This window comes from Vollenhovia emeryi, unplaced genomic scaffold (assembly GCF_000949405.1).
Source record: "Vollenhovia emeryi isolate VEMERY1.0 unplaced genomic scaffold, V.emery_V1.0 DF939166.1, whole genome shotgun sequence".
In the NCBI taxonomy this organism is placed as follows: domain Eukaryota; kingdom Metazoa; phylum Arthropoda; class Insecta; order Hymenoptera; family Formicidae; genus Vollenhovia; species Vollenhovia emeryi.
In genome coordinates, this window is record NW_011967200.1 from 1,074,857 (window position 1) to 1,087,562 (window position 12,706).

General features: G+C 49.5%; 1 protein-coding gene across 1 annotated transcript in view; it reads left to right on the forward strand.

Annotated features, from left to right (window-relative positions):
• The window catches only part of LOC105564374 (probable RNA-binding protein orb2), a 98,558-nt gene extending 86,215 nt beyond the window's left edge, over nucleotides 1–12,343 (forward strand). The window contains exons 3-7 of the mRNA XM_012016691.1: nucleotides 10,518–10,778; nucleotides 10,882–10,994; nucleotides 11,088–11,480; nucleotides 11,715–11,825; nucleotides 12,154–12,343. Coding sequence (XP_011872081.1) covers nucleotides 10,518–10,778; nucleotides 10,882–10,994; nucleotides 11,088–11,480; nucleotides 11,715–11,825; nucleotides 12,154–12,270 — 995 coding nt within the window. The 3' untranslated portion in view covers nucleotides 12,271–12,343. The remainder of the gene's footprint in view (nucleotides 1–10,517; nucleotides 10,779–10,881; nucleotides 10,995–11,087; nucleotides 11,481–11,714; nucleotides 11,826–12,153) is intronic.
• The last annotated feature ends 363 nt before the right edge of the window (nucleotides 12,344–12,706 follow it).

Consider the following 12,706-nt stretch of genomic DNA (forward strand, 5'->3'; position numbering starts at 1 on the left):
TTATTACAATATAAAGCATGTGGCTATGTCTACTCTCTAAAAGTCAATCAGTGGATTATTACAGAAAACAGTGAATACCCACTGACTCACAGTTACAAGTATACCACTGAATAATTCAATAGTTATAACCGTTTTCAGTGATAATTCACTGATTGACTTTTAAAGAGTAATATGTAACATTCTTTAGAAATGTGTAAACAAAAAATCGTATCGTAAATCCGCAAACGAAAATCTATCGCATAAAAGATTATTTTAGAACAACTTAAAATTTCATACAATAGAAAAATTAATCTAAAGAGGTCCTCCGCCGCCCCCGCTGATTCCACGCAGCGGTCCTCTTTTCTTTACAATACGATTTTTGTCCTAGGGCCAGTTTCACAAACATCGGGCAAATGCCAACCGAAGGTTAATTGATTCGACTCTGTCTCTTTTTAGGTAACAAAATGGAGAAAGATAGAGAGTTGACGGAACTCTGGTTAACAGTTGACCAACGTTTGTGAAACTGACCCTTAAGCGTTTACGGATCGTTCTCTGCCATCGGCCTAACTTTCATGAGTTCGTACAGTGATGAACAGAATGGTACACTTTTTTACTGAGTTTACGAACGTGCATTTACATTCAGGTTCACGTTCCCGAACATTTTCTCCGGGGAAAATTTTACTCGGGGAAATAAATCGAAACGTTAAAAATGGTCTCGGAATGGCCATCGAGTAAAATATTCCTCAAAGATCTTGAACCCTCAATCTAAATGCATGTTCCTAAACTCATTAAAAACAGTGTCGCAAACATTCTGTCCACCACTGTACACACACACACACACGCGCGCGCGCGCGCTGGATCTGAACCAAAACCATAGCGGAATATTCCGTGATCGGGACCGAAAAGATCAAAGGGCCAACGGAGAGTAAGCCTACTAGTTATGCCATGCACCTAACGTCGTCGCCGTTGGCGCGCGTTCCTCCCGGCGATCATCGGGCCGCGGGTTTAATAACGTTACGATCTAAATGTCAAGTTTCACTGTCGCGCACGGTTGCGCGACGATGAAACCCGCCGCTAATTATTTATCCGACGGTGCGCGCACGGTGCGTTGTATTTTGCGTCACCGCGCCGCCTCATTACTCCCGACTTTAATTTTAGCGACGCGCCGTACTACTCGGCGCGGTTTTTTTTCTCTCTCTCTCTCGCTCCCGATCAACAAATAAATACCCGCGCGCGTTTGCGACGCAAATGGATCCGAGTCCGCGAGCGTGTTTTATTACGGCGGATCAACATAAACGGATTAGCCCCGTCCCGTCGCGTCTATAAAAAGAGTCGTGACTCGCGCCGATCGATTTGCGGAACCGCAGCGCGTCAGCGCACGGAGCGTAACATTTTTACGAGAGACACGCGGCAATCTCTCGCCCGGGGTCGAGGGAAAGAGAAGCGCCGTTCGCGGGCTTGATTCCATTACTTCGATGACGGCGCGGCTTTGCGTCGTCTCGCGTTGACAGCACGCCATGACATCACGCTCGATGTCCGGAGAAAGAACGGGGAGAGATGAGAGGGCGGGGGAGAACAGCGCGGGCCTTTGTTGGCCGATCGTACTCTAAAATTACGCCGGTAACGGTGGTCGTGTCGCCCTCGCAAGCCCCCTTCGTAACCGAAGGCTTCCGCAAAAGTTACAGAATGATTGATGGCGGATCACGAGAAGCGGGAGAGAAGTTCTGGTACCCTCTCCGCGCCTCTTTCTCTTTCTCTCCCCGCGTCTTCGGGTATGCCGAGTAATCGATCCCGCACGACGAGAGGAGGCGAAATTGCAACAGTGGATGATGGCGCGCGGGCCCGTAATGCGGAAACCGTCGTCTCGCGCTTCAAGAAGCTCGTCGTCTCGCGCTTCAAGGAGCGACGTGGCCGCTCGTCGCCGAGTCGCAGGCGTTTTCGCGCCGTTAATCCTTCACCAGCCGTCCATTCAGCCGTCGATCAACATTATCGAAACATAATTTCGAATCAGGCGCGATTGAATCGCGCAGTTTACATTCGCCACGTAATTAGCGGCTAATAATATGTCGGCGCATCGCGATCGATTTGCAGCCGAGTGTATAATTAAGTGTTGCACGCTTGGACGTGCCCGGCCGACGTGCTCGCGCAAAACCGAAATAAATCGATCGCTTAGAATGCACTTCGCGAGCGCTGCCCCGATAAATTACGCAACGGATCGGCCTCGACGCGCGAAACGACGTTACATGATCGCATTAACGCCATTAACGTCTCTTCGGGTTTACTTTCCTCCTTTTCCCTCCCGCCCCCGGGAACCGGCAAGGTTGGCGTTTGCGGCTCTCTTCGCTCGCCGCCTCTAGAGTTCCTCTAATCAGAGATCTGGCCAGCAGGGCCCAGTTTCGGCAAAATGACGCGAGAGAGAAAGAAATATATTCTCTCTTTACGTACAACATATGCGTCATGTAGAGAGGGGAATATATTTCTTTCTTTCTCGCATCATTTTGCCGAAATGACATGTCGGCCAGACTCTGATTAGAGACACTCTAGTCGCCACGAGCCGGGCGCGAGAGCCGCGCGCGTACCGATTCTAATCCGACGCGAGTAACGAGACGCTCGCGGCGCGGCCGATTTTAGATTCGCGCGAGCGGACGCGCTATTATTCAGCGCGGTCGCACGTTACGTAACGATCGTGTCCGAGGCAGAATTAGAACGCATTGTGCGAGGACAGGAGCGCGGCCGCGGCGTGCGACTCGGCGCAGCCGGCGCGTTTCAAGTTTAACTTTTCCCCGCCGCGAGGAAATTGTATGCAGGGCACCGCGGGCGACGTTCAACTTTAAAGCCGGGTTCTTTGATCAGCTTCGCGTCTTCCACCTTGATTGAAAAGTCAATGATAATTTCCAGGGGTGATCAACGATAAAGTTCTCCAATTTGTGAGGAGCTCGCTTCCACGTGAACCGAGCCTTGGAAAGTTAAATAATAAAAGCCCGGCTTCGCGTCTAATTTTCGTTTCGATCGCTCGGGGTACCTTCTCGCCCGCAATTTCACTCGGGATATTTAGCGTTGAATATTTACATCGCGAGAAATAGCGTCCCAGTGCGGGTTCCGCTTGCGCACATGTTTAGTTTGTGAATAATCGACGGCCGTTACCGTATTGGGCGAGAATCGTTGAAAGGGTTCAGTTTTATCTTCTCAAGTTTACGTAAGAGAGACGCGACCTGAGAACCTTGAAATCGATCGAAAGTCGAGATATTACGACACCCCGTTACACTTATTACATAAGCCACGTCTAGATTACGGGCTGTATAATTGCGCTGCGCCTGTTGACGCTGGTGCGAGCGACGCTCCGCTAAATTCCCGACGGGCATAAATCTGCGAAACAGCCGTACCCAATGCCGTCAATTCGTAACGCTAAATTGCCGCTCTAGATTTCCGACAGCATCGGACGGGCCTGCCCCTTCGTGCGGAAGGAGTGCGGAGCACGCGTGCTTCTTTCGGATCCCACACTCCGAAAGCTTAGGACGCCACTTGGAACGGAGTTAGGGCTAAGAAGGCTACATAATTTAGATCTAACGTCTCGCCGAGCCCGAGAGGGCACGAAGCTCCCGGAGCTTCTTCTCCCGCGCCGTCGTAGAATACTCGGTCCTTAGAAAGCTCCTTCGCGGCGATTACAATAAAAATGAACTCCCGCGCGAAATTCCGTGCTTTGTTATACAAACGTCGTTATTCTGAAAAGGAGAGTCTCTTTCGAACACACCTTTCTCGCTTATGCAAACACAATATTCGTCGTTACACCATTAACGTTGAGTTGGCCGTTACATAGTTGCGTTATAATTAATTGCGCTATTAATATCTGTTAGTATTAATCATCGTATCAATAATTCATCCTATTGTCAGCATTTAGTTAAAGTAATTACCAGCGTTATGCCGTTAAAATAGATTGTACAGCCATAGACAAAATTATTTCGCACCCTCCTGATCATCATACTGCAAATCTAATAGCGAATTTGGTTACTTGCACTAGCGCGCACTGGGTGCACACTAAGGCTTGTTCAAAGTCAATTCTTATAAATTAATAAAATTCGTATATGGCTCAGATGTGATGAGCGCAAATTTGAAGGAATAATGGACTGAGAGCCGTGATAGGGTGTTAGTGTTTAAATATTGTATTCTAAATTTATTGCGAAAAATATCACCTCAGCCAGGGCTTGGAATCTGGACCTCCCTCTCGCTAGGTGATCGTCTCACCAATTCACGTGCACAAATCTTACATTTAACTCTGTCTTAAATACACGTCCAAAGAGTATTTAGCCCCCCCCCCCCCCCCCAAAAAATGATCCGTATGGACGCTATGCAGATCATTTTACTGGCTATGAAATATTTCAAGAGATATTCAAGACGATCCCTAAACATAAGAATTGACTGTAAACAAGCTTTAGTGTTGCACTCAGTGCAAGCAATTTACCATTAGATTTTCAATGCCAGAAAGATTTTTATCGTTTAAATACTACTCCATAGAAGCACTAAACGCTTTGCTAAGCAAAGCACTAAGCTTTTTGAAAAATAGAAATTTTCCACGCGTTAGATCAGTACAGTACGATTAGGGTGTCCAATAATTTTGTCAATGGCTGTGTATAGGCAACGCGAGACTTGGCGCGGCACGCGTCGGGATTTCATTCAGTAGGCAATGCAATCCGGGGCTCGTTAAGGGGCGGACGCACCTGCCGCGAATCCATCGGCGCATTTTTCCTACGGCGGGGGTTAATCGCGCGGCGTCCCCTGATCATTGTCATACGAATCTTCATCTCCCTGCGCCGGGAGACATTCCCGAATCCATTTCACGGCGAGATACGGCAAACGACATAAATGGCCCCGGTCTCCCTCCCCCCGTCCTCTATCTCGACGGGAGAAGTTTCTCTTTGTCTCTCTCTCTCTCTCTCTACATCTCTCGCTTCCTCCACCATCGCGGCAATCAGATTGAATGCGCGTCATCATCGTCCTCGTCGTCATAGCTGGCTTCCCGTTCGCTCGCTCCCGGCTTATTCCCTTTTTGCTGTCCCTCGCCCTTTCTCACCCTCCTCCCGTCGCCGCGTGTTTCCCTTAGTGACGCGAAGGTGAAACGGCGGCCGACGAACGGGGGCCGGACGGAGGAAGTGGTCTGATTGCGAGCGAGGGGGAGACTGATTTTTGCCATGCAAATTTATGAGAATAAAGAAAAGCGACAGAAGGAAAACAGCTTTTGTCCCCGCGTTTCGACCGGCGGCCCCGGGTCTCACGGGGAGGTAAACGTGTAAGCGCCGCGCGCGATGGGAAAGTCATTGATCCCGGCAGCGGTCCAGAGTGGGTCGGCAGCATCGAGATCGATGGCTCAGCTTAACGATGGACTTCCGACTAATTTGTAAACTACGCGTGACGCGCGCCGCCGAGCGAGAGAGGATCCTCGGCGCGGTTTTCTCGAATCAGAACGCACAGGAGAGAGAAAATGCCGACTCTATTTCGTCCCGCTGACGGATGCTTACTTCGCGCCAGGGTTTCTCACGAGTCTCGTGTATCGTGTATCTTTTTTCAACGTACGCTAAGCCCGCGCTGCGCCCCACGCGAGCCCCTAAAGTTCAAGAAGCGCGGATAATTAATAATTATCTTTCTTCGCGATCGTACGATTTTTTTTTCATTAAGTTTGAATAATAATCATTTTCTTTGCCAGTAAACAGCAAACAAACAGCAACGTTATTCGACACCGCTGGCTATAATTTAATTAGAAGAAATTTATTGCGGACAATTTGTTACCCCGGCCAGGAACCCGAGGTGATATTTTACACAATAAATTTCTTCTAATTAAATTATAGCCAGTAGCGTCGAGTAGTATCATTATTTGCCTGATTTTCATTAAAACCGCGAGCTTGGAGAAACGGTATTAAATTACTATCGGTGACGTCTGCGAAATACTTATTGTCGTAATGGACAACGGCTCCTTCGTCAGTCGAGTCAGTCGAGTCATCGAATGTGACGCGCGTAATAAATAATAAAGACGTTTGAGTGGAAATTTATTATAACGCAAATCTGGTAGCGCTTCCTCAAGAGCACGTTTATCTGCTTATTATCCGCCGCTTCGAAAACGCAATTGAGCGGAGGCGGATGGAGCGCTTTCTTCTGTCAATCATTTTATCAAATCATTTCTAGACCAGTCCAAATTTCCGCAAAGTTTACCCCGTTTTTTTTTGCAAATATTGCGAGACTACGCTGATTAAAAAAATATCCTAATATTACTTTACTCAAGAAAATTATTCATTACGTGGGCTCCGCGTACGGTGACTTTTTCGGACGCGCGTCCCGCTCGTCGTCTACGCGCGCGCGGGTTCGCGGGGGTTCGTTTACATGTTTATCGATTATTCGCCGGCGAATTGTAGACGCGCTCGGTGTTTTAATTATGCTAATGTGCGTGAGAGGCATGTGAAGTCGAAGACACCGACGTAAGCGGCTAGAGCAGGTAGAACGTAAAGTATCTCTCACAGGGGGGGGGAGGGGATTAGAGCCGTCGCGGTGCAATGGTATTGTAACGCGGAATTGTTATGTCGACGAGGATGAGGGAAAGGCCCGCGGAATTATTACTTTACTGCAGTCCTCGAACTTAACGCGCGGCAATGGGGCAATTAACGCCGCCGATGAACCGGTTCTAATCGATTCAAATGCAGGCGCGAAACGAGGCGATAAATAACGAAACGAAGTTGTTCCCCCCCCCCCCACGAGTTATCGACGAGGGATTTCTTCCCGCTTGTAAATTCGTTCTCCGGATATTTGTGTCGGAACAAACACATTATTTTCTCAGCGAGCGACGCCCCGCGCCTCGGGAACCTCCGTGCGGGCCATTACGAGACAAAGTCTTCGCGCAAGTGGCGTGGAAGCAAATACGATTGCGGAAACGGCACAAATGTGGCTATAAAATCTCCACAAATTCTCACCGTGCGTCTCCGGAGGCGGTTAAAATCCGTATACGAATCCAACGCGGTCGACGCGTTCAGTCTGCTCGCACCTGGAAATTACGCGCGGAAGCTGCGCCACGCCCGCGTGCATCGGCCCGATCCTTACGTAATTCCCGCCGCGCACGAAAGTTTTACATTCACGCCGCAATTTCGCGGCCGGCACCTCCCTCGAACGTCGAGCATTAAACGTCGGCATGAAGAAATTATCGGCGGATTATTGTTGCCGGGCCGTGCACCGTGCAGGAAGCCTTCGTCTCGGGAGTTCCGTAACGTCTTTCCCTCCGCGAGTGCCGTTCCCGCGGGCCTTTCAATTAACGCTCGATCGACTCCGGCCGAGGGAACCCGTAATTTTCGCCCGTCACCGAATCGCCGGGGCGTACTTGAAGCAAAACACCCGGTGTCGCGCCCGCGCGACCCATTTTCACAGATAATTAGCTCGCGATAGAGAAGAGAGCCCGCGTGTCGTTTAAAAAATAAATAAAGAATCGAACTAGCGAGAGCGCTTTAGGTCCGAGCAAGACGTTGGTAGCATAGACTTATAACGAATTCGGTTACTTGCACAATTCTTCTATTTAAGAATAGTCTTGAATATTTCTTGAAATATTTCGTAGCCGGTAAAACGATCTGTACGGCAGCCATACGGATGATTTTTTGGCTCAACACTCTTTGAACATATATCTAAGGCAAAGTTAAATATAAAAATTTACTGTAAACCGACCTTAGTGTGCACACAGCGCGCGCAAGCAATCGAATTCGCTAATGGTAAATGTAGACTGAGCGTCCCATTGAATAAACTGAAGCTTGTGCAGAGAGAGACGGAGAAGATTTAAGAAGACTCTCTTTCCCTGTCTCACACCATCGTGAGAAGGGAAAATCACGCTTGTGTAGTATCGCGCAGGCACGACTCTTTCCTTTTACGATGGTGTAAGACAGAAAAAAAGTCTTCTTAAATCTCTCTCTCTCTCTCTCTCTTTCTCTTCACAAGCTTCAGCTTATTCAATGGAACGCTCAGTCTATGACCGGTATTCATAGTCAGATCTTATATTCAAGACCGTCTTAAGATCATCCTTAGATACTCCGTAGCCAATAAAATGTTCCATACAGCGTCCTTGGATAATTTCAAGACGATCTTGAATGTAAGCTCTGACTATGAATACCGGGTCTAGATTTACTATGTCTATGACTATGTTTACACGGCACCCTAATCGGGTTTAATGGCATCCGTAGTCGAGGGGGCCGGCCAATCGCAGCCATTCCATTCTTCCGAAGAAATGCTGCGATTGGCCAGTTTTATAACTGCAGATGCTATTAAACCCGATCGAGGGTAAACGTGTAAACGTAGTCCACGGTTGGTAGCCCTCGTTACGTTTCCGGTTCGATCATTACATTGACGCGGAGAAAAGGCGAGCGGCGCGCTCGCTTGTTCCGACGAGCCGGGCGGCGCGTTCCGCCATTCGTGCCATTCATGCGCGTTGCACCCTGTTTACTGTTTCTCCTTTTTTTTTCTCGCCCCTCCCTTAACAACGACGGGAGAAAACAAACGGCGTCCCGTGGACGATAAGTGCAGTAGCCGCGCGCGAATCCCCCGCCCGTTGTCGGCTCGTTATCTCGATCGTCGATCGAGGGCATGGCGACGTTTATCAGACGAGCGAGATTTCCCTTCAGGAGGAGATACAGTGAGTATCTCTCCTCTCTCTCTCTCTCTCGATCTCTCCGCACCTTATTCGGGACGATCGGCCGGAGGTGACCTTTTCTCTCGACGGCCGCGAGTCGTATTGTCCGAGCTCGCGGCGATCCGCGCGTACCGTTTATTATCCGCGCAAGTAATTAATGACCGTTGATTGCACGCCGGCGAATCTCCCCGTGTTAGGCGGTAGTGAGGCTCTGCCTCTCGCGCTCGACCGTCCTGCTCCGAAACGGACGCTGCCGTCAAATTACCGGGTGCTCACCGGCGCCGGGCCGAGGCCTCTTTCGGAGCCGCAACTTTCAAAGCCCTCCCCCTCCCTCCCCCTTTTACGTAATTTAATGACTACATTTAAACGAAATAATACGTGGTAAATCGCGCCCATTACGGTCCTGTATTTACATAACGGTCGGAAGCGAGAGTGTTTCTTACGTCCAAACTGCGAAGCTTCGAAAATGTCCTTCGATACGCAAGCTCGATTTTTTTTTCCATAGAGGAAAGTCCTCTGTTACGAGGCGGCAGGTTTTCAACGTCCGAATTCAATCGCAAATCTTTTTTTCGCAACGATTACACGAGCTAATAATCAATTTTCCACTAAGCAGATCTCACCCCAAGGGCAACCCGTGATGGGACCAACACCTATTAATTTGGCAGAAACCCGCAATCTCATATTAGAAGCGCAATAGGAGACTCTCCTCTATGCACACAATTGATACGTTCATTTAAATGGAGTAATTCAGGCTCTCTCGACGCACCCGCCGCCCAGGTGGCGAGCTGGCGTTATTCGCCGCCATTTTAACGTCGAAATAACGTCAAGTAAGCGTCAGCTCGCTACCTGAGCGGTGATCGACACTGAGCTTTCCATGTACGCCTGGTCGATCACGGGACGCCGGTCAAATAAATACGTCACAAATATTATATTTTTGTGCAATTCAGTACTGCAATACTGCAAATTTGCCGCTATAAATTAAACGTTTCGTTGTTCCTTTTAATACGAAATAATTTAATTGACGTGAATGAAGAGCCACGCACCACGTTCGGGCTTGGCGGCGAATGTGTTAATCGTTACTCTAATTATTTCGAGCCGTGCATAATATTTGGCACGTGCCTTGGCAAAGTAACGCGCTTCTCGCAAATTTATCTCTCGGTCCTTTTTTTTTAAGAGAGAAAAAGAAGAAATATTCGATAGGTCAAATCGACGATTGTGCGTGTCTCTCCCAGGAATTCGACGCTAAATGCCCGTATAATATAATTTCAGCCTCGCGGCATTAAGCGATTTATCGTCCGATATTTTAAAGGAACTGTCTCCTTATCTCTCTCTCGAAGCGAGTCTAGAAACGATGCCGGGAACGTCGCGTTACGTAATCGGCATTACGCCTTTACGAGGCTGTATTTCAGCCGCGTGCAGCGCACAAACTTCCGGTTAGGAAAAAAAGGAGAAAGAAAAGAAGTCGTGTCGAAAGAGAGCGCCCACATTGCGCGCGCGATTCTCCTCGTCCCGCCCGTCCCTCCTCCCTCTGTCTCTCACGTATACATAATACGCGCGATTCTCCCGCCGCTCGTTACGTGATTCCGCACAATTGCATAATGAATTCCCCGACAACGAATGAATGTCAGATCCGGACCTTGATTCCCGCGGACGATCCGTAACGATCTCTCGTTTTGCGACGTAAATCGGCCCCGATCGACGCACGTGGCTCCAATTCCGCCCAGTGCCACTCGGGCCGGCGAAAAGACGCGAAACTTCCCTCAATTGCGATATCGATGCTTTTCTTTTCACGCATCTGCATCTCCTGATTTATCCGCGCTCGACTTAGTCTAAGACACACGCCTCTCGACGGGACCGATCGTTGAAATGGGGAAACTGTTTCGTGTTCCAGGCAAATCTCCGTTCTTCCCGAGTCTCGAAGAGCAAGGTGGCAACCTGCTGGAGGATCCGAACGCGCCGAGCCAGCTGGACGGCGTCGGCGTCGGTGTCGGAGTAGGCGTCGGCGTCGGCGTGGGCGGCGGGATAACGGCGTCCCAGGCGGCCCCGCTCTCGTCGCCGAGTCGGAGCAGTCCGCACAGTCAGGGCAGCGAAACCGGCGAGCGTTTCTCCAGGAAAGTCTTCGTCGGCGGACTGCCGCCCGACATCGACGAAGGTACGCGGGCACGATCGTGTTACGTATCTGCTAAGATAGATTTATCCGCGGGGCGTAGAGTAGAAACGAACAGTAATCGCAACGCATCTTCTCCCCGATTCAGATGAGATCACCGCCAGTTTCCGCCGCTTTGGCCCCCTCGTCGTGGACTGGCCGCACAAGGCAGAGAGCAAATCCTACTTCCCGCCGAAAGGCTACGCGTTTCTGCTGTTCCAGGTACGCAATTCGCCTCCTTCTTCTCTTTATTGTTGAATTATTTGGATTGGTAAAACTATAGAAAGTGAGTAATCTCGAACGCGACTGTTCCAGGACGAGGGTTCGGTGCAGCAGCTGATAGACGCCTGCATTCAGGACGAGGACAAGCTCTACCTTTGCGTAAGCTCGCCCACGATCAAGGATAAGCCCGTGCAGATCCGACCTTGGCGGCTGAGCGATGCCGACTTCGTGCTGGACGCCTCCATGCCGCTCGATCCGCGAAAGACGGTCTTCGTCGGCGGGGTGCCGCGACCGCTCAAGGCCGTCGAGCTCGCGATGATCATGGACCGGCTTTACGGCGGTGTCTGTTACGCCGGCATCGACACCGATCCCGAGCTCAAGTATCCCAAAGGTGCCGGCAGGGTCGCCTTCAGTAATCAGCAAAGCTACATAGCTGCCATCTCAGCCAGATTCGTACAGCTGCAGCACGGCGATATCGATAAGAGGGTGAGTACGAGGAAAAGTTGTACCCTTCCGAGAGGGCTCGCGCGAGCAACGTCTCTAAAGACCCGTGTCCACGATGCTAGAACTTGGGACAAGAATGACAGATCTAAGCCCACGATTTGTAAGATTGTTTCAAAGACGAGACTTTACAATCACGTTCCCCGAGCGATTATATTTGCTCGAAATACTTGGAGCGTTTCGCACATTGTCTGACCATACCGATGATCTCTCGAACAGGTTGAAGTGAAACCATATGTTTTGGACGATCAGATGTGCGACGAATGTCAAGGCCAGCGTTGCGGAGGCAAGTTTGCGCCGTTCTTTTGCGCCAACGTCACCTGCCTACAGGTACATTTCTACATTGTAGCTCGATATATTTTTATTCCCAATTAATTCGAGGCCGGGGATTCGAGATTCCTACGCGAATGTCTTGGCGAAGAGCAACTCCATTAAAATTCGATGCACGATCATCCAAAAGTCCCGTCCACGCGATTCAAAATTGAAATGGTATCTTTTAATAATGGAGTCAGATGAAAGACCCCGCCACGCCTATCGATTACTCTATTCAGTTAATAATCAGTCACGCAATTCGTCCTTTCTCTCGTATAAAAGAGAAGATTAAACGTTTTAATGGACTCAATATTGAAATCCGAATTGTAATACTGTCTACTTTCAGTACTACTGCGAGCATTGCTGGGCAACTATCCACTCCCGGCCAGGTCGGGAGTTCCACAAGCCGCTGGTGAAGGAGGGCGCGGATCGGCCTCGGGCCGTGCCTTTCCGCTGGTGTTAACCCCAGCTGCGTTGTCCCTAATTATCTCGCAGCCCTAGCTAATTAACTACCACCTCTATCAATATTCCTCCCCTCCCACCCTCCCCTCACGTGCCCCAAACCAACCCTCACTTTCCCTCTACCCCCATATTACTTACTTACTTATCTACAACAAGAACACAGCCTCAAAACTGCTATTACTACTACTACTACTACCACCACTCGATCGTTACGTACTACCACTACTCTACTCTATTACCACTATTATTACTATTACTACTACTACCACAACTACTATTCTACTACAAATTATTACTACTACTACTACTCCACTGCTACTACTTCAAGTTGTACCGGTTATACTGGAGGAAGAAACCAGCCGCTGTTGCCCGCCCAGTCGATGCTGGCTCTCGGCGTCGTTCCGATCTTCGACCTCGACATTCGTAACGACTTGCTA